This window comes from Equus quagga, chromosome 6 (assembly GCF_021613505.1).
Source record: "Equus quagga isolate Etosha38 chromosome 6, UCLA_HA_Equagga_1.0, whole genome shotgun sequence".
Lineage (NCBI taxonomy): Eukaryota > Metazoa > Chordata > Mammalia > Perissodactyla > Equidae > Equus > Equus quagga.
The window spans coordinates 67,174,493-67,195,798 of record NC_060272.1 but is presented as its reverse complement, the minus strand read 5'-3'; the positions used below and the strand labels follow the sequence as shown (position 1 = coordinate 67,195,798).

The following is a 21,306-nucleotide window of genomic DNA, read 5'->3' as shown; positions in this document are numbered from 1 at the left end:
TGCAGCTTTTTGTACATTTTGCACCAAAAGATATTATCCTGTTTAATAATAGTCAGAGTAGATAGTTTTCATCTCAGTAAATAAAAACTAAATTGGATAAAATCATCATATTTTCATTTTAATATCTTCTTAAGTACTAGAAATACCTTAATGTGCTATATAAAAAGTGGCATTATCATCACTTTATATCCTGCTCCTTATTAACAATATTTAACCAGTGGTTCATTATGAATACAAATTTAACAATATATGGCTTAGAATAAAACCATGGTAAAGATATACAATGGTCAAACCCATGCTATCAGCTTGTAGTGTTCCACTGAGCGATAAACACACTGAGAAACTGGTCAGGGGATTCTCTACCTCCACTAACTGCTACGTGTGGCTACTTGATACGTACTTGGTGGCTCAAAAACAGATTCCTTTTTAAGGGAAAAATTTTGAAGGAACAATTAAATTTGTAATTTCTTAAAGATACGTAAGCAAATGTCATTACTGGAACACATTTGTGGGCCCCCTTGGGGCTCCAGAACCATCGGCTGGGAAGTGCTTTACCATTTTGAAAATGTATTGCCCGGGACAAAATGACGAAGAGCCCTAGAGGGCATCTGCTGTAAGAGAAGGGACAATTTAAAGCCAGGATATGATTTCCTCTAAGTGAAAGAAGTAGATGAGAAGAAAAGTGAAATTATCTCACACAAATTAAAGGCTCAAAGGAGAGGGAAAAAATTAAGGCATAACAGAAAAAGGAGGAGAGAAAAAGGAAACAAGAATGGTAGGAAGGACCGTCTGTGTCTTCCTTTGCATAGAAGCACTGGACTTTCTGTCCTGATAGAAAAGCAAGCAAGTGAAAGAAAGCAAACCCATGGCAAATGAACTGAGTAATTTCTCTATGAATAGGAAGTGTTTTGTCAAGAATCAGAAATTTCTTTTGGTAATCAAAGGCATGAAAAAGCACAAGTGGCAGAATTTATCCTCTCATCTCTCTTTCTGGATTCAGTCTCCCATTTGCTCAAAAAATCACTACTAAATGCAAGGAAATTAAAAGTGATCTAAAACAAGATCTGATTTATGTCACTGGATGAGCAAACACTAAGGACATATAAATGCCCTCTAAAAGAATAAGAGGATAAAAGACTGAATCCTGATTAGCGCATAATAGAAAAATTAAATGCTACCTCACCTGTGAAGTGTACCTTTCCTGGGGAGAGCATTCCCAGGTTGTAGCTGTCTTAGGAGTCTCAAAGAAGAACATGATCCTCCAAATTTAAGAACCACTGTTGTCGATAAAACAAACAAACTTCAGCTGAAGATATAAGGTTTTGCTTTCTTTTAAATCATTGGAATTGGTCAAATTTTTTTCCACTTTGTCATTGTTATTCTCCATTGCCAGCTTTAGCTAAAGGAAATTATAATAAAGACCATTCACCTTAGTATGTAAGAAAACTAGCCAAAAAAGGGCTAGTTTTCTTCAGAACTGTAAACCAGCTCTTTTGGTTGAAAGGGTCTTCTATACATGATTCTCTTCAATGTAGCTTCCCACCACCATAAATTCTTTGGTTCTATGGATGTGCAGATCACCAAGAAGGAGGTCAGAAAGGGAGAAATACCTGGATAGCAATCTCAGCAACCTCAGAATTGTGCCTAGAAATGAGCCCTAGAATGAGGCCTTTGGATCTGGGCCAGGGACCAGCTTTTCTTCTCTACGCTGTGAGAAGCCTCACAGGGCAGACTAAGCCTTATTTTGGGGTTTGGAGATGGCCTTGAGCAAGAAGAAAGAGGTTATATAATATATACATATGTATATGGATGTATAATATAGTGAATATCCAAACTTCTTTGGAATCCAAAAGCCAGCAGCATCTGAATTCTGAATTAGCAAAGCGTTCAATGATGATTCAATGAACAGAATCCCCCAGGTGTAGCTTTACTGTACGTCAGGATATTGAAATTACACACAGTGAAGTCTCTTTTCTTGAGAAGAGAGAAATAGGTAATTAAAAAAAAGTCCTCAAAGATCTTGAATAGCAAAGCGATGAAAGCACAAGTGGGAGAACCGCCATGAGAGGGGAAGGGAGAGATTACAAAATAATTGGATCTCACTCAAGAAACAGACAAAGCATATGGAAAGCGTATTTTAACTATGAAAAAGCAAAAAGATACATGGCTTGAAATATGTTAATATAATTTGAAATCTAATCAGCCTATAAATGATATTTTGGACTGTAACATAAAAGTATGGCCAAAGGGAGCATGGAAAAGGCAGGAGTGAAGACTAGACCTCTGGGGAACACCCCTAGGACATTAGAGGACAACAATTACTATTCCATCCTGCCATGAGCATTAAATGTTTTTCCTCTTGGTTGTCTAAGTTTGGAATTAATTCAGAAATATCATATGTGCAAAGAGTGCAAAGATAATAAGTGGTTCACTGTGCTAAAACTGGCTGCATAATCTTCTCTAAGTTACTTACAAAATCTCAGTGAAACCCAGTGCTATTCACACCCAGCTGGAGAGGATGAAGATGACAGTAAAGGTTAAAGAATGATGTACTTAGAAAATCCATAATTATACAAATGACTTAGAAGGTAGAAAAGAGTCTTTTCTATAAACGCATATACAAAGATGAGGTCAACACTTAAAAACTGATGCAGTTAAAAGAAGATCAGGGGTTGCTGGGCTGGGAGTGGGAGTGGGGCATGACTGTAAATGGGCAGGATGGAGCTTTCTGTGGTGAAAGGGTCCTAACACTGGATTGTGGTGATGGCTGCACTAGTCTATACATTTTTTTTTTTAAAGATTGGCACCTGAGCTAACATCTGTTGCCAATCTTTTTTTTTTTAATTCTTCTGCCTAAAACCCCTCAGTATACACTTGTATATTCTAGTAGTAGGTCTTTCTGGTTCTGCTATGTGGGACGCCCCCTCAGCGTGGCCTGATGAGTGGTGCCATGTCCGCTCCCAGGATCTGAACCAGCCAAACCTGGGCCGCCGAAGCAGAAGGTGGGAACCCAACCACTCGGCCACAGGGCTGGCCCTCCTCTATACATTTGTTGAAGTCATTGAATAGTACACTTATAAAAGGTAAATTTTATGGTGTATAAATAATACCTTAATAAAGCTATAAAATTTTTCTTTAATTTTAAAGTTGACATGTTTTAAAATTAAACAATATTCCCTTTCTATAAAATGGGTGAATTTCTGGGTGATAAGTTACATTAAGAATGTTCTTTAAAAAAAAAAAAGAATGTTCTTTTTCCATTTTGGGGAATAGAAATCTTCATGATAATTTTTAGAAAGATCCTTAGGTGCTTTTTAAAAGCACTCAAAATGGATTAATTTCATAACTGACAATCAAAAATAGCAAGAAAAATTTAGAAGAAATCAAAGCAAAACATTTCAGTAGCTTTCTCAACATTTACTACTCTTTGGGCAACCCACTCAAGCTTTAATACTGACAGATCACCAGAATTTGATCATTTCAGAATTATTTTTAAACTCCAGTGGGTAAAGGAGATAAAACATAGGAATGAATCATGAGCATTCTTACAAAAAAGAGATGCACATGAATTTTATATACTCAAAACGTTTTCAAAACACCAAAAGAAGTCAATTATGGCACTGTGGTAAAGACCATCGACAGGCCTCAATCATATACTCATCATTTGGGTGGGCCAGTTATTTTTCCCTTGTGTCTGCAGCTGTAAAATGGAAGTAACAATAGTACGTGTTGCATAATACTGTTGAAAGGGTAAAAGAAAAATCTTTAGTTAGTGCCTGGCATGTGGTAAGCACTGGAGAAATGCTAGCTGCTGTTCCATTCTTGTTGATGTTATTATCCCTCGGTTGGATTCAGTATGCAGACAATTTTCCTCTCTTTTCTGCAAAGCCTCATACCCAGGGACAGCTCCGGTCTAGCTCCAGTCCTTTACCTTCATGGGAAGTCAATTACTCAGCAGTGTCCATGCCAACTGTTTCCACCTTGTCCAACTTTTGATTCATTACACATCATGGTATCGCTCATCTCCTGGCACAGAGCTGGGGCTGCATCCCAGAACTGGTCTGACATACCTTCTTCAGCTGGTGTTAAACCAAATTACAAGGCAAATAGGATACAGGAAAAGTCAGATGAACAGAATCCATTTACAGTGGGGTCATTTACAGTAAGGTCCTTCCAAATGAGAGATGCCTCAAAGATAGAGATATGCAGTAATTTAAATACACAGGCTAAAGCATCATTTTTTCCTTCGCAAAAGGTAATTTTAAGACCTCGAAGGGCCGGCCCCGTGGCTGTGTGGTTAGGTTCGCGCACTCCGCTTCGGGGGGCCCAGAGTTTCACCAGTTCGGATCCTGGGTGCGGACATGGCACCACTCATCAGGCCATGCTGGGGCGGCGTCCCAGATGCCACAACTAGAAGGAGTCACAATTAAAAATATACAACTATGTACCAGGGGCCTTTGGGGAGAAAAAGGAAAAATAAAATCTTAAAAAAAAAAAAAAAGACCTTGAAGAGAGCATTATTACTGTCACTGACCCTCAGCTTCCTCTAGTTCCCTCCCCTTTTCCTCACGCCCTAAAACATATGTATGGGGGGGCAAAAATCCCCAAAGTCAAGTTCCCACACATTTTGATAATCTAAAGTCTTGAAAATAACTTCCCTCTTACTTTGACTGATGTGAGAAAATGAATGGTGATTTCAAGATCTGATTGCCAGCACACCTTACTGAGAAAGGGCAGACTGGTAAACCCAAGGGCTAGTACATTTACTATTTATTTTCAAGGCTTCTAAAACATGCCACAAACTCTGAGCACAGGGACTAATTTAACTATAAAGCCGTGTACTAGCACACTGGTACACAAAACTAGGCTTTTAATATTATTCAGATTCTGAATACGCTAGAAGTGTTATTAATTAAACTATAAAGTAGAACGTGTCTCTTAGTTATTTAAAATACAAAGGTGGGGCTGGCCCAGTGGTGTAGCGGTCAAGTTCACGTGCTCCGCTTCGACCGCCTGGGGTTTGCCGGTTCAGATCCCAGGCGCGGACCTACGCACCGCTTATCAAGCCATGCTGCAGCAGGCATCCCACACACAAAATAGAGGAAGATGGGCACAGATGTTAGCTCAGGGCCAATCTTCCTCAGCAAAAAGAGGAGGGTTGGTGGGGAATGTTAGCTCAGAGCTAATCTTCCTCAAAAAAAATAAAATAGAAAGGTAATGTTGCTTAAAAGTGTTTTTTTGATAGTGTCATTTCAAAACAATACAAGGACACTCTCAAATAAGACTAATTTTATCAATCACCTCCTACTCATACGAACAGACAAATATGAAAATGCAAGTTTCCTTAGAAGTAAATCCAGGGAGTCCTAAAAGGACAGTGATTCCACTGTGAGGAATTCTTCCAAGTCTTCCCACTACCCAGTGAAAGAAAACTGAGACATTCCCAATAACTGGCACAGGGCCCATGTTCAAAGATGTCCACGGATAGAACAAATCTACAAGAACACGCACAATCTCAATATTAGAAGGCACTTAAAATAAAACATTAAAGCACGACCAGCTCAAGAGAACCCACGTGAAACTCGTGATCCAATTTGGCAAAATCAAAGACTGCTCTGAAGAGTCCATTCACCTAATGGACTTTGCAGGCCTTTGTTTCCACAAGCGCTATCAACAGTGGGCACTGTACAATAAAATAAGGTATGAATTAGATTTCCTCCACCACACACCAACCCAGAGGCCTCTGTACATGACTTTCTGAGATCCTCTCTTTTCCTGTAAGTTTAACTGTTGCCAACTGCAACGAGAATTTAATAAATGGATGTATTTTTAAAATACACAGTGACTAAATCTACCAATGCGACATGAAGTGAAGAGAAAAGAGAAAAGGAATTTTTGCTCTAGAAGAAAATAATGATGTTGTTAAGAAACAAAATGGCCGACACGCCCATGCTATTCCTTTCACAGCACACTCAGCACAGAAAAGGCCTGAGAAATACGTAATTTTACTTTTCCCAGGGCCATTGCATCAACCAACGACAGAAATGAACCTTCTGTTGGTTCTCTGGATAGAGACTTCACTTATTTCTAGAGCTTAATATTATTTTTTTTCTCCATTTGAAGCTATAACCCCAGACATAGAGTCGACCTTCCCATTCAAAAATGCCCCTGTTGATAGGTCACTGGGCACTGTGTGGCTGTTTGCAAAGCCACGTCGGCCCTAAGTGGTGTGCAGTCATTGCCAGCTGACAGCTGAATTCAGTAGGCTACGACTCCTCAGTCTCTTGGGCTGCATTATAAGAAAACTGCTCTAATTCTGATTACTAGGTGATTGCTTCACATCAGCTTACCCCATCCATTGTGTCCTCAACAGCCTAAGTCTGTGATACATAAGACTCCTGGCCACTAAATCCCTAGGCATGCTGGCTGGAAATTATTTTCAAGTTACCCCTCCATTTCCTGCACATATTAAAAATTTCCCCATGTTCTTCTGGACATCTTCCATGTTGAGAATTTTCTCATGCATTGGGGCTCTTCCTGACAACAGTTGGAGATCTAAAATCAACTCTCAGCCAGAATTTTAATGACTTCCAATCATCCTCATGAAGATATCCAGAAGAACCAGGAGGAAAATATTAAATTTGTGCACCCTCTTGAGGGGAGTTACTTCTAACAGCACGCACACAGACTTCGTGGCAACCATGTACATTAGTCTCTTCATCAGGATCAGCATTTCCACAGTAATCCTTCAGCCGTAGCTGCATCTCTTAACTTTCATTTATTCTCCATACAGGAAGTCATCCGTCCTCCATACACAGACAACTCATTGAGGCTAGATGGCAGTGGGCACACATTTCATACTAATGGATGGGCTGCTTTCCGGAACATTATTCATGGCAATCACATCTTGCCATCTGACAGTAACACTGACATTGAAAGGATGTGAATAAAACTACTAAATAAGCTAAAATTAATGTTTAATTGTATCTATCGTGTAACAGCCAGGGTTTACCATCTTTAGGTCTTTGGATTCTGATGTTCCATTCAGATAGTTCAGTGGCTTGAGCAGTGCTTCCCCAATTTTAATGTGAATAGGGATCAGGATCCTCAAGAGAACAAGATCCTCAGATCTTGTTAAAATGAAGTTTCTGATTCAGTAGGTCTAGGGTGGAGCCTGCGCATGTCTACAAGCTCCCTGGTGGCATTACTGCTGCTGTCCTCAGACCACTCTTGGTAGCAAGGTTTTTAAGAGCATAGGTGAAGCATATACCTCAGCACACAGCAGGGCTTTTTACAACTTATTTCTGTTGTGTAACTAGTTACCAGTTCCCATGCTAATCCTCCAAAAAAGTATCAGAAATAAAATGTCAACTCTATTTTTTTTTAAGGCGATGCTTACTTTGAGTTATTTTCTTCCTAGGAGATTTTTTAAAAATAAAATACTTTTTTTATCTTTCTTCCTGCCAATGTAAGTTTAGTTTATGGTCTTCCAAGTAGAGGAAAAGAGAGAGTGGGAAGATCTCTCATAGGGGCACTCCTAGCCCTGCAACTCTATGATTCTACACATCAGAATCTGAGCCACAAGTTAAAATCAAGAAACGTCACTTAATGAATAGTAAGCATCTAATAAGAGTAGTCAAGAATATAGAAGTCACTAAAGTGTTGTCTTCTTTCTCCAGGATGTTTTGGTCTCACACAAGTGCACAACGGTTATAACACAAAGCAGAAGTGATCAGGCACAGAAGAGAATTACCTTGTGTTCTTCCTGCCAGCAGAGATTCGTAAAGGATCATGGTGAGTGTGCTTCTCTTGACCTAAAAAGCCTAAGTTATCTGGTATTTATGGAAAAACACTAGACTTATTTCAACAGATAGATTTTGAAATATGTCTATAGTTTTTTTTTTTTCTCCAAGAGAGCTCTACACAAAGTGGATGAATTCTGAAATACTTTTAACCTCCAATAACTGATTACACTGAACAACATCTCGAGAGCAACTACTCCACATAATGTTTGCTTCTCAATCTGACTTGAGTCAGATTACTATTCCTATTACACTACTGCTCTCAGCCATCAGTCAGAACACAGACAGAAGTTCTGCAGATGAGTTACTAGAGAGGAAAGCACACGGGACAACTTGTCTTCCAAGGATCTTACACTGGACAATAAAATAACAGGTAGAGAGAGAATGGCATAATAATTTCAAGACATTTCCCCCATGAATGTACATAGTATCATGTGAAATTACATGCAAGAAACCAAATTGTACATAAAGTAGGATCTGAATTAATGAGAGGCATCTTGTCAATGAGACTGTAGGTCATTTTAATTTATCTTAATATTTCTTCATTTGCTTCAAAACTCTTTACAATGATTATATATGAATTTTACAATGGAAGATGCCAATTAAAACAAATATCTCATCTATCCTTTTGTTTCCGTGGCATGTTGTTTACAACATAGTTCAGATTTAAAATTGGATTTTTAAAATTCCATTTAATTTCTGAAACTGCCTTCTTTCATTTAATTCAGTTTCAAGAATTTAAACTAATCAGAAAAATCTGCTGCACCATATTGTGCTCTACCACCAACACCCTTGAACACTGCAGGTTTGCGTCTCTGCAATAATTGGGCCAGATGCTATTCATGCGAATCTCTTATTGGCCTATCACCAATTTTTAAAACCATAGAACATATTGATTAACCCTCTTTATTCACTGGATGGCTGAGGGCATGTCAGAAAGATTTAGAGCAATTCTCCTGACTCAGACAGCAAAAATTTTCTAACAAACTATCTGTTGTTTCCCCGCAGGATAAAAGTTCTTTCAATAGAGAAAATGCTCTAAAATTGCAGATAAGCTTTTTTTCAATTATCCTAGGGTCTTTCAAGAAGCAGGAGCCTGAACTAGAAAATGAGCACCTTACTATCTGCGGTTCCACTGCAGAAAGCACCACCATCATTGACAGCTACACACAACCACAACCCAGGGACCAATCAGCATCTACATGGCCATGACCTGTACTCTGCAGGATACCGAAAGCAGTGTGCTAATGCCAAAGGAGTAGCCCACGCCAAACTGGTCCATCGTCCAGTCATTTAGCCATTCAATCATTTATTGAACAAGCATTTACTGGGTCAGGCCCTAGAGATTCAGAGGCCAATAGGAGACCTTCCCTAGCCTAATCCTATAAATTCCAAAGGGTAAAACAGGCAAATCAATGGTCAACACACCAGCATAATCAAGAATTGAGGGGCTGTCTACAATGGACAGTAAATGAAGCAGGTTCCGTTTGAATGAGAAGATTCTTGCTTTCCAGAGCTGCGGTGATGACTCAATGAGATGAACATACATATAGCAACCAGCCCACAGCACCAGACACAGAGAAGGTGTTCAATCAATGATAATTATAACAAAGTTGACATTACTATACTGGTGTAATGGGTTGCCAATAAGATACTCTTAAGCAAGTGAAGAAAATAATATCTAGATTATATTCACAACTGATTGACAATAAATGGAATGATAAAAATACAGTCATTAGTAGTTTAGCTACAGTACAGGCAATGTAAACAATGCATAATGACCAATTCTACAAACACAATATTATACAGCCATGCGTCGCACAACAATGGGGATATGTTCTGAGAAATGTGTCACTAGGCGATTTTGTCCCTGTGAGAATATTATAGAGTGTACTTACACAAACCTAGATGGTATAGCCTACCACACCCACAGGCTATATACTAATCTTATGGGACCACTGTCATACATGCAGTCCATCGTTGACTGAAATGTCTTTATGTGGCACATGACTGTACAACTCTGTGTTCTGTACTTTTAAGAAAGCCTGGAAAACGAAAGCAGAAGGGAGGAGGACTAATATTTATAGAGGACCTACCTATGAAAAGCCAGGGCCCTTAGATACACATTTTCTCAATTAATTTTCCCATCAATATTATGAGGCACGCATTATTACGGCCATTTTAAAGAGGAAACTGAGGTTCAGAGTTTAATTGACTCACACAGCTAATGAATGATAAAGTCAGGATTTGATCTTGAAGCCAGGTACCTGAGGGTTACTGTAGATATTCAATAAGAACATGAGTGCCTTTTGTGCTTTTTTCTTATTTAATCTGAGGGGTGACTCAAGGGTGCCGAGGATTTGTGAGCTTGTTTTGCAGAAGCAAGAGAACACCTTCAGGGAAGTTGTGATCACTGGATGACCAGCCTCTGGCTGCCATTGATGCCCAGAAATCAGATTGCCCCAGGGCTTCCCTGGAGTGAAAGATTACCCCTTTGTTTCTCTGAAAGTCCTCCTGCCAAGCCCCTTAGCTCTACAAAATCCCCCTGCTTTCTTCTCTTGTTAAGGCAGATTTGAGAGAACCCATCCTCCCTTCTTGTTTTGGCCAATTCAAATAAACCCTTTCTCCATCTCCAAGCACTGATGGCTCAGTGACTGGTTTACCGCACATCCGGCACACGAACTTGAGATTAAGAGGTTCGGTATCAATCTTATAAGCATCTCATTTCAAATTCCATGCTCTTTTCATTATACCATGAAGCATTTTCATGTGAAAAGCCACATTTAGAAAGGCAGATATGATTAGTAATTATTAAAGGATAATTTTAAATAGTGAGTTCCCTCAATACATTTAAAATGTGATTTATTTTTCAAAAACATCACCCCTCAGCTTTTCAGGTATAATAATTACAAATAATAGAATGCTACCACAGTACTACGTTTGTCACATGGATTGTTTCAGTTAATCCTCATGACAAGTTATAAAGCTGGTATTATTAATATTCTCATTATACAGATGAGAAATCTGAGGACTATCAGAGAATTAACTCTTTCCAAAGGGAGAAGAGACTCCTCTGTGTCCAGGGGTAGAGGACAGACTTGAACCCAAGCCTAGCAGTCTTAAAACCACGTGTTTCAAACCAGCCTATAAAAACTAGTGTTTTTCTTCTATATTATGTTACAGCAAATATCTATGCTTAAATTACAGCACGCCAGAGCAAATTTCCTCATTACAAGTACATTCAATAAATAAGATTTTTAAACTGAATCCATTAAGTGGGGAACTAAATTTTCTAGGTCTGAATGAGAAATGGGATCAAGCTAGATTTTTCAGACTGAAACCTGAGCACAGGGCCAGCTGACTTTAAAGTCCAAGTTCTTTCCATCACTCCAACATGCTTCCTCCAGGCAGAGGAGGCTCAATCTAAACCAGGCTCTCAGTTTTCACAAAAGCAGAAGTCACCACCAGAAAAGGATCTCGAAGCCCACTCTTGTAAGAGGGCCCTCACCATCCTGGAGGGCGGGCGTCAGGGCACGGACCTTCAGTTCCATAGTGAGACACTAGGGAAACTTAGAATTCTTTTCACAGCAAATTAGAATTCAATCGACAGAAAAACTGACTTTTCCTGAGACTAATCCAAGCCTTAAAATATACATCACTGCAGGCACCCATAATTAATTACATTGTCAGAGGAGCTCGGACTGGAAGAAACAGACTTCACTCTTCCCAATTTGGGGGAATTAATATCTACGTAGGGACAGTTGTAGCTTATAAATCCTGAATATCAACCAGAGGTATGTAACCTAAAGTTCTATTCTGGACACTTTAATGCCCTAAATGAAGTATCATAATTATTCTTAAGTTCCTTTTTCTTTGAAAAACAGCTAAGATTTTCCACTGGTGGAGACAGACTCTAGTAAACCATTGGGATGGTTTAACATGTGCTCTGAGCTTTGGGAGGAAATTTTAATCTGACATTTTAAAACATAAGCTAAATGATCTGTGTCATTTGTTTTTTATATCCGTTACAAACAAAACTGAAAGGTGTTACATTCACTTTCCTTATTCGTTATATAGATAATATACCAAATCATAACAGTAAAAACTCTGTATACAAGAATGAAGGGTTTAAATATGCTTTAAAAAGTTAATTAGAGCTGTCACAGAAGTTTCATGAAATAGAAAAAAAAGCCATTATTACCAACAGCTACAAAAAATCCCCTTTTCCAGTCAACCAAATCCTATCACATCCTAAATTCCTCCCTTTTCCTTAGGAAACCTCTGGTTTTCACATTTTCTATGCTCATTAATTGCTACAGCCAAGGTCAGATGTGGTAGTAATGTGTACTGCTTTTTTAATTTGTAAAGGGAACAAACAGTCTAAGCTCTCTAAACTCAAGGGTGAACCAAATTATTTCTACCTCAGATTAGAATTAGGTATTAAAAACCAAAGGAAAAAACCAAAGATCATTTTATGATATCTCATTATAGATTCCTATTGATCATATTACCATTTCCTGAATTCCAATAAACTCATACACTAATTACCTAAAATAAATGGCTGTAATTATCATGACATTTACAAGCATCTTTTGAGCTTTATGATTATAACAGGCAAGGGGATTCAATGATCAAAAGACAAAGAGAAGACATAACAACTGATTTATTGACAGCTACTGGGATTTCCTTTACATGGCAGCTGCTATGGTCTGAATGCTTGTGCCCCCCGCAAAATTCATATGCTGAAACCCAACCCCCAAGATGACTCTACTAGGAGGTGGGGCCTTTGGAAGGTGATTAAGTCATGTGGGCAAAGCCCTCATGAATGGAATGAGTGCTCTTATAAAAGACACCCAAGAGCTCCCTAGCCCCTTCTGCTGTGCGAGGACACTGCCAAAAGGCACTGTCTATGAACCAGGGAGCTGGCTCATATCCGCCAAATCTGCTGGCACCTTCATCTTGGACTTTCAGCCTCCAGAACTGTGAGAAATAAATTTCCGTTGTTTATAAGCCACCAGTCTGTGGTATTTGTTATGGCAGCCTGAATGAACTAAGCGGCTACGCTGCCTGTTCTCACAGCTTACCATCTAAATCAGTTTATGAGTTACCTTTACTTTAGCTGAGTTATCCCTAGTGTTTTCCATATTAGAAAGCATACTAGCAGTGGCAGATTTTTCAAAGTGCATGACCTCTGTGAAACGTCTATAAGCTAAAATATAACATCCTTGAGTGAGTTTTTCCTCTGCTTCTGAAGTACGCTATTTTCTATCTATCTTCAATGTCGAAAAGTAGATAAGATGGGGATGTGCATATATTTTGTACTTAAAGAGCAATCTAGCTTATCATTACTACATGTCAGTGGGGAAGGAGCATGATCGGGAAGGGCCTTATCTGGGATCTTTACAGTATCAATCGCCTGCTTAGGCACTAGCCCTTCTAAGATTGCTGTTGTTCAGTTTCTAAGCGAGGAGTCAGTAATGACAGATTTAGAAGACTTAGCAGCTCAAGACAGCCAGATTAGCTGTTCCAAAAAGCGAGTCCGGAGATATGCAAGTGTATCTTTGCAACAAATCTTGTACCTTTAGGGTTTATTTAAATCGCTTAAAAAATAGTCACACTCCAAACGACCTCTGGGAGTAGCTACCTGTCAGGGAGCATGACTAACCCACAGAAAATTCCACATTCAGAGCCTGGACTGGGGCAAGAAGAAAAGACTCTCACACCCTGTAAAGCCTCCCCTGGGATATGGAGAAAGGGGACGTGACTTTCACCTTCAGCCAGAAAATGCCCTTTTTCCTTCTTTGGGGGCCCTTAGTCAGGGCCCAGATAAATAATGCATCACTGAAATTAACACACAGCAAGTGTTTCCTTGACATCCCCAGCTGCCTGCAAAAAAAGTGCCATCACATGGTCAGCAGAGGCCCCCCGAAAGGTATCAGGAGGGGTGGCAAGGTTGCAGCAACCTTCGACCAGAGCTTCAATGCCCCTGAATAAAGAATGGAGTTGATGGGGGCCGGCCTGGTGGCGCAGTGGTTAAGTTCGCATGTTCCGCTTCGGTGGCCCAGGGTTCGCTGGTTCAGATCCGGGTGCGGACATGGCACCATGTGGCAAGCCATGCTGTGGTAGGCGTCCCACATATAACGTAGAGGAAGATGGGCACGGATGTTAGCTCAGGGCCAGTCTTCCTCAGCAAAAAGAGGAGGACTGACAGCGGATGTTAGCTCAGGGCTAATCTTCCTCAAAAAAAAAAAAAAAGAATGGAGTTGAAATAATTACAAAGGGTTTGCTCACAAATGAGCCTCAGTGTCATCTGGGGAATTTGCAGCTTCCTGTCAAATATCTTCTATATGGTGCAGCATTTCCAATATGCTGATTTCCTTATCTCAGCCTAAACACCTCAAAAAAGCACTGTCTAAAGCAAACCCAGGAGGCCAATGAGCAAGGAGGCTTGGTGGTGGGAAGAATAAGGGAGAGTGGCATGTGGTCCACACCCTCCAGCGCCCATCTCTGGGTGACATATGGAACAGCAGGAGGGGCTCTCATTGCTCCATTGTCAGGAACCCCAGAGTCCCCAGTTTCCATCCCATGGATACATCTGCAGGCCGCATGAAGGTAATCTGAAAAGGCATCTGTGCTCGCATATCTTGCTGTCTACTCATTAACCTAAAGCCCTCAAGCTATTACTTTTTTAAACAATTCTATTTCCTCAAAACAAATAAACAAAATTACCTTTAAAAGCTTCATTGGATTTCCCATATCATTTTTGGGGTTGCTACAAGGGTTCAGTTACTCTATTAAAAAACAAACAAGAAAACAAGTGGGACAAGTGGACAAGTGATCTTAAGGATGATGTCCTACTGACAGCAGGTGGATGGACCCCAGTGCCACAGTGACAGCACGCGATACCACCCTACTATGGCAGAGCATCATGTCACAGGAAGGCTTGGAGGAAAAGGGTTTATTCTCAGAGGCTTATCAAGCCTTAGACTCTGCCAAGGCTGTCAAAGAATTCAATTCTAACACACCACTCATGAAGGCAGATTTCTCTTTTGAACGGAAGCGATTCTAAAGACTCCTGGGGTCCGTGAGGAAGCATCTTTGTTCCTTCTGGAAACCCAAGCAAAAAGTCTTTACATTCTTTCCACTTTACCCTCCAATTCCTCTGCAGCTTTTCACCACTTGTGCTCTGAAGAGAACATGCTACGATTGAGGAAATGCCACAACAGCAAACTGAACGCTCCACAAAAAGCTGTTGACTACAACAGTCAGCAGAATGATGGCAGGAGAAAACATACAGCAGAAAACATTCAGATGATCCTCCTTGGACAAATTACTCACTTGAAAATTCTTTCTCAGTACATTGACATCTCTTTGGTGTTTTAATACAATCTGCTGTGGTATAGTGGTAATGAGCACCAGATCTGGAGAGAGTTGATTAAATCCCAACTCTGCCATTTGTTCCATGTGGTCTTGGACATGCTTTTTTAACGAGTTCTGTGCCTTAGTATCCTCATCTGATAGATTGGGATAACAATCCAGCTGTTATGAGGATTAAACATGCTAATAAATGCAAAGCATTTAGAATAATACTCAACAAAGCTCTGATTATTATTATTACAGTTCAAAATTCCTTTCACACGTATCATTATAGTTGATCCCACAAACACTATGAAACAGAGGCAATCATTTTATCCATGTTTTACTGATGAGTAAAGTATATGAGGTTCAGTTAAGTGATTTGCTAAAAACATAAATAATCTGTGACTGACTGAGCCAAGATTTGAATCCTGCTCTTTTGACATTAACCCTTGGATTCTTCTCCATTACACTGGATAATTTACATGTAAAACACAGCAAAAACAGGCATTATAAAATACAGACACTAGATAAATTCCTAAAAGAAGAAAACTATTGAGAACATCAGAGTACCTATTCTAGAACTTCATTCTTGGAATAAAAAAAATGATCAGTTGATAGCAGAATTTATCTAAAGTAGTTAGTGCTGATTTCTAAACTCAGTGTGTAGCAATTTGGAAGCCCCAAAATTCTGAAATGAGGGAGGAAGAGAAGATTTATCAATATGTGGTTTTTTGGTTCTAAATTTCACCTTTTAGGAAAACAGGTAAACCTCTGTCTTGAGAAAACTCAATACATGAAAAGGCAGAACCACAAGATGGTTGAGTAACTCACTACAAATAGAAACAGTGAAGGACTTAAATGTTTAAATGCAAATTTTGCCATCTTACTGTTCTCTAATTCACAAGCCAGCAGTGGACTCTGATCACTGATACATTGTGACATTCAGGCTACACCCTCTTAGATCTAGAAGACTGGGAATTTCATCCCTCAGAATCCTTATCCACATGACACTTAGGGGAAGTTTTACAAAACAAGCAGAAGATTGGTGAATAGAAATGAACAACTGGCAGACAGTCCTTCTTTCTTGATGAATTTTATAACTTAAAGCATTTGAACGGATCCCTGGGGGAGGAATTCTTTCATGACTAACATGATTTCTAGTACTTGCATCTTTTTCTAATTCATAAAATTTCAATGTGTTAGCCTCATACAAGTCTTTGAAGGAGTCTTCTATTTAATAAGATCAACTTTTTAATCTGTGAATCCAGTTTTGAGGATTAAGTACTGTATGTACAAATCATTCAAATTATCTCTCAAAGTAATAAGTTAAAAAGTATTTAGACAGAGCCACATTAAAAACTAAGTTTAAAGCAAAGATAGCATGCTAAAAATTATAATCTTAAACAAAAAGACATTGGTAAACTCTGAATGACCAGCAAATCCCACTGTACATATGTCACTGTTTATTTATTCAGCTCACCATCGGGGTTCTGCCAAACCTTTAAAAAAGTTCATCTGAGCAACTCACATGAAAACGTCCACTCATCCAAGTCAACAGATGTCTATTCCACAGCTAAAGAAATGCCCCCTTAACTTTAATTCTGAAATTATGTTTTTAATAGAAGACATATAACATTCTCAAAATATGCTTGTTAAAGCCATCCAGATGGAAATATTTCATTCCTTAGATATGTACGTGGAAATCTATAAATTTCAAATAAATCTCACTAGTGAACATTACTGAGACATAAAATTATAAAATATTATTTAGGCCAAAGAAAGGAATTAGATTTTTCCCCTCTGGTCAGAATTTACCTCTACATTCCAGTCATGCTTAAGGCTGTAAGACATTACTATATGACAAAATTGAAAACAGACGGCTGAAAAGCACCATTATGTGAAGCAATTAATAACTGAAAAAGCAGAAATCTCTGAATAACCATTTAAGCTTCAGAAACAGGCATTTTTACTTTATTCCTATTGTTAAGCCTATCTAACTCTATCCTTGGGCTGGTTTGAGGCCAACAGCTATGTATTTGTTGACTCAATGACCCAACTCCCTCAACTTCAGTAAAATGTATGCTTCAGATCCCCACCGCATGCCATATATCTCCCCCAAGTCCCTAGTTCTTGCCTGTAAAGTCAAGGTCATACCATGGTACCTCTCTTACCTGTTTCCCATCCAGGGTGTACAGGCGTTTCACCACACCCGAGTCCAGCTTGATGGCATCAGTTATGTCAGTGAGAACCTGCTCAAAGGAATGAGCAGTTTTCTTGTTCAGCAGAATCCTGACAGCTTTCCGTGGCTTCACCCCACTTCGGATGATGGTGACCAGCTTGGGCCGAATGAAATCCTTATTCTCCCGCACCTCTGAAGGGCTCCCTTTGGCAGTGGCCAGTGATGATACCGCCCGGGACGCCGAGGTGGTCTTGACATTCACAGACCAGTTGGGGTTCACGTTCTTGGTGTATTCCAGCTTCTTGAAGGGCTCTATTGAGCCACACACATAACTCTCTCCTAAGAAAGAGAGAAATAAATTTAAACTTACGCCAAGGTAAACTCATTTCCTAGTCTTCGATTTTTCCTTTTCTAATTAGAGGCAAGAACTAATTGTGACTTTTTAAACAACGAAAGCATGATTAATAATTAATGCAAAAGAGAGATTTTTGACTTCTAATCTGGCTCTGTTATTAATAGATTGGCATCATAGGTACAAAAAAACTCATCATGCCTCCCTTTCTTCATCTTCAGATTGGTGATAGTAACACTGACATACCTGAATAGACCTCAGAAAGATAAGAAATTGAATTCAAGAGAGAAAGTATTCTTTGGGATTTAGGAATATTTATATTTGCAGAAAACTTCAAAATCAGAGGTACTTATATTTGCCACCTGAAATAATTTAATAACTAAAAATGGATCAGAAAATAGCTTCTTAAAATAGCTACGTAATTTATAAGTTTGACAGGAGTGTTTGCTAAACATTTCGTAAAGTCAAGTGAAATTCTGAAAGCAAGCAAAATAACCCCCCTTCCCTTTCTCCCAGCTACACAGGGCCCAGAACAGTGATCCACACACACTAAGAAGCCAATTTATACTTGTTTATAGATAAAAGGTTTTGAGTGGTCAACTTACAAACTGTAGAGTCATAAACTGACTCTAAAATAACTATAATTATATAATATGAAAATATCTAAGGATCTAATGTGTAACATGGTGACTACAGTTGATAATACTGTCTAGTATAACTGAAATTTGCTAAGAGATTAAAACCTAAATGTTCTCACACACACACACACAAATAAGTATGTGAGGTGATGAATGTGTTAATTAACTAGCCAGAAGGAATTCTCTCACGATGTCTAGGTATATCAAACCATCACAAGGTACATTTAAAATATCTTACAGTTTTATTTGTCAATTATACCCCCAATAAAGCTGGAAAAAAAGAAAATAGTGAATAAATATAATTAAATTTTTATTAAAAATTACTCCTTAGAGAATAGCTTAATGAAAATACTCAGACTATTAAGGAGATGTGGATCATACAAAAAGTAAGTAACCCATGTACTAAACAATCACAAATTACAAAACGACTGATCTGAAATACACATTTCGTAAAGTTAGGTCACAGCCATTTGAAATTAAAGATTTTATAATGGCTTCTTTCTGTGTTAGTAAGTCTTTATAGCTGGGAATAGGTAAAAATGCTAAAAGCCTTCATAATTGCAGATAAAGTCACCTAGGACATATCCAACACAGCCCATTTCCTTGTATCTAAGTCCTTCTCCTATTTTTAAATTAATAGTGCAAGCATCCAGGGTTACAGAATAAATATTCACATAATAATAACTGAACCGGGGTTTCTAAAACTGAAAAGTACAGTAATACCTGTTATCAAATATTTACTTTGCAAATGTTTTTAAAATATACTCTAATGTGTGTTTATACATTACGCCTCGCTAGAAGTTGTACAAATAATACAAATTCAGCAAATCCCCTTTCTATGCACCTAGCAGATTATGACTGGTCCCAACTATGCTTTTCTCAAGGTTCATGTAGATATCAAAAACACACACATGAGGCTGCAGCGACAGGGGTATTTTCTGAAGACTATGTGGAGACACAGTGTGAATGTGACAGTGGGAGGACAGCACTGGAGGTCTGGGCTCAAGGCCTGGCCTCTCCAAGCATGTGACCTTGGGCAAGTCCCCCAGACCTCCTGGTAGTGGTTTATTCATCCATCATACGAAGGATATTCCAGTGGCCACTCTCATCTCATCAGGTTTTTGTGAAGATCAAACTAGACAGTAGACATCAAAGTGATCTCAAATGCAAAAGTGCCATACAAATGACAATCATCTGAGGCTGCATTCCCCTGACTGTACAGCTAGGCTGAAAGGGAAATTAAAAAACACAATTACTAGAAATCAGTAAGCAGGTCTTCTATTATCAGGTGTTAATTGCTTATAACTACAAAGTTACCGGTAGACATCACTTTGGATCCATCTCAATGTGAGGGTGCCCCAAACAGTCCCCAACAAGGCACACAGGCCATCATTTAGCTGGCAAAACCAGTCTTGGTCAGAATTCTGTGCTCATTGGAGATACACGATTGTCTGATTTTTTCTAAGTGTATATACTAAGCCAATAATTAAAATCAAAACAGAAACATGGACGGGTTTACACTTCAACAAAGAAAACTTTTTTAATTTTAGAAAAAGAATAATTAGGAAAGGGAAGAATTTTAAAATACATAACAATATGGAATGGTTTGTTGGAGGAGAAAAACACTTCTTCTTTCACATCTTCTGAGATAAAGCACTCTAAAAATTTTTACAAGCATGACAACTTTGAGAAGGTGATAGCGGTTTGTGTCAAATAACAACAATGAAAAGAAATCCGTATTTAATCTGTGCTGTCACTTTGAGGTGCCTCTGCCTGGTTTATCAGATTCAAAGACTGGAAGGAAATGTTGGAGGCGGGTGTGCGACTCCAGGAAAGGATGACATTGTGCTAAAGGGAGAGGGAGGAGCTGGCCACCAGACCCAGGATCACACACCACATAGTGCTGTCGTTTAGAATCTAATACACTATTTAGGAATTCAGGAAAAGCCAAGATGGCTTTCCTTACATTAATAACCTTCTTTTTAATTGTGCAAATATATTTGCATTAAATTTATTTGACCTCACATTTTGACTACTTTTATTTTAATCATAATTCTGAATTTCCCCCCACTGCTAGAGATGCAGCCTCTGTCCTAACTCAATTAAAGTTGATTGTATTTTATGATTTTGTAAAAAATAGCTTTTCAATTAATGTGGTAATATGATAGATAATTGTAAATTAATAAATGTAATTGCTCTGAATGGGAAGAACACATGGTCTTGATTTGATCAAATAGCTCTGGATATCCAGTGTTTAACCTCTTCCTGAATCAGGCTGAGAGTTAAGAGATATGCTATATTCTTGATTCGAGAATCAGCAATAGGTTGCATTCAAATCATGACATGAGGTGCATGTGTTAAAGGCCATTCAAAAATAACACGAGGGACAGGCCCCGTGGCCGAGTGGTTAAGTTTGCACACTCTGCTTCGGCGGCTCAGGGTTCCACTGGTTCGGATCCTGGGCATGGACATGGCATGGCTCACCAGGCCACGCTGAGGCGGCATCCCAGATAGCACAACCAGAAGGACCTACAACTAGAATATACAACTATGTACTGGAGGGCTTTGGGGAGAAGAAGAAGAAAAAAAAAAAGTGGCAACAGTTGTTAGCTCAGGTGCCAATCCTTAAAAAAAGAAAAAAAACAATAAAAATAACATGATAAAGTAAAACTTATAATTACTGTAATGTACTTCTTATATACACAAAGCCATCCTAAAGTTTTTTTGGTGTAATTTCTACCGCAACAATGAAATAAAAGTCGATTTATCTAAACCAAGGTATATTTGAGCAAACTAGCCCAAAATTCGCTTTGAAAATTTTGGATTAGTTTCTATAGGTGAAGTTAACAAGGACAGTAAGATGGCAAAGATCATAGATGGTTTAAAGGAAATGGCATAAAAATCTGTTTAGAGGTAAAGGTGAATAGAATTTACCAAACATAAGGACTTGCTAGCTGGCTATCATACTGCGAATTT

General features: G+C 38.8%; 1 protein-coding gene across 3 annotated transcripts in view; it reads right to left on the bottom strand.

The window, feature by feature from the left end:
• The window catches only part of DCLK1 (doublecortin like kinase 1), a 320,917-nt gene that overhangs the window by 283,773 nt on the left and 15,838 nt on the right, over positions 1–21,306 (bottom strand). For all 3 annotated transcript variants that reach the window (XM_046664669.1, XM_046664671.1, XM_046664670.1), the window contains exon 3: positions 17,333–17,679. In XM_046664669.1, the coding sequence (XP_046520625.1) occupies positions 17,333–17,679 (347 nt within the window). The remainder of the gene's footprint in view (positions 1–17,332; positions 17,680–21,306) is intronic.